Consider the following 991-nt stretch of genomic DNA (forward strand, 5'->3'; position numbering starts at 1 on the left):
ACGGCACCTTTTGTTTTGGGGCCAAAGGAAGGTGGTGGGGAGAGGGGAATGCCTCCTGCCTGAACTTGAGGAAGGGTCCTCCCGTTGCAGCCTCCCCCAGCCTGCTCTCTTCAGCTCTTCTGCTCTTTCCCAAACACACACGGGACAAAGACCTGAAATATTCTGCAAAGGGGTCACCTGGTTCTGAGGAGAAGGTTTGCCTTATGCCTTGCTATTTCTGTGCTTCAGTCTTTATTTTCACGAGCCTTGAATAAGGCATGAAATTTGTTATATCTGTGTTTTATAAATGAAGCAATGAGGCCCTCAGATGACCCTTTGATTTAGAAAAGGTCATGCAAGTTCTGCATGAGATCTGAGGACTAGAATAAGATCTCAAACTGAGCTTTCTTTTGGACCATCCCACACTCATTCTCTCTCCTTCTGTTGGTGCTTCCTTCAGAACAATTCATCAGTCTTCTCAGCATATGACATGTCCTCAAATCAAAGGACCCACTCTCTGTTATCTGAATTCTTGCTTTTCCTGGGATTGGGGACTTAAATGGTACCTCACATTGAGAGAGGGGCTGAGGCTTCTCACAAGTCACCCTGGCTGCCACCCTTGGTACCAGCCTGTGCTTGGCAAGGAGGAACCTGTTCCCACTCTCGACCTCAGTGTCCTGAGGCCATGACATACCTCTCCTGAGTGACGGCTCTTAGTCTCGTGTCAGCCTGTATGAAGTCACTGGCCTTTCGCCTGTTGAGGAAGGGATCTGAGAAGGCAAGGGATTATTCAGAATGGCACTTTTTCAATGCCAGATTTCAACAAAAGCTATCGTCCTCCTTTATAACAGCCTCCTTGTCTGCCCTCCCATGTACAGTGAAATCCAGGACCTTTCAATATCCCCTCCTGCCCCCCCCGCTGGTTCATGCTCAGGCTCTCTCAGTGGCTGGTGCAGCCTGTACAGAAGTGCACATGCTGCTCGTGTTCTGCTGTTACTCAAATCTCCCAGGG

General features: G+C 49.1%; 1 protein-coding gene across 1 annotated transcript in view; it reads right to left on the bottom strand.

The window, feature by feature from the left end:
- MGP (matrix Gla protein) overlaps positions 1 to 991 on the bottom strand; it is a 6,534-nt gene that overhangs the window by 576 nt on the left and 4,967 nt on the right. Inside the window, exon 4 of the mRNA XM_008636523.2 lies at positions 674 to 749. Coding sequence (XP_008634745.1) covers positions 674 to 749 — 76 coding nt within the window. The remainder of the gene's footprint in view (positions 1 to 673; positions 750 to 991) is intronic.

This window comes from Corvus brachyrhynchos, unplaced genomic scaffold (genome assembly GCF_000691975.1).
Source record: "Corvus brachyrhynchos isolate BGI_N302 unplaced genomic scaffold, ASM69197v1 scaffold56, whole genome shotgun sequence".
NCBI lineage: Eukaryota > Metazoa > Chordata > Aves > Passeriformes > Corvidae > Corvus > Corvus brachyrhynchos.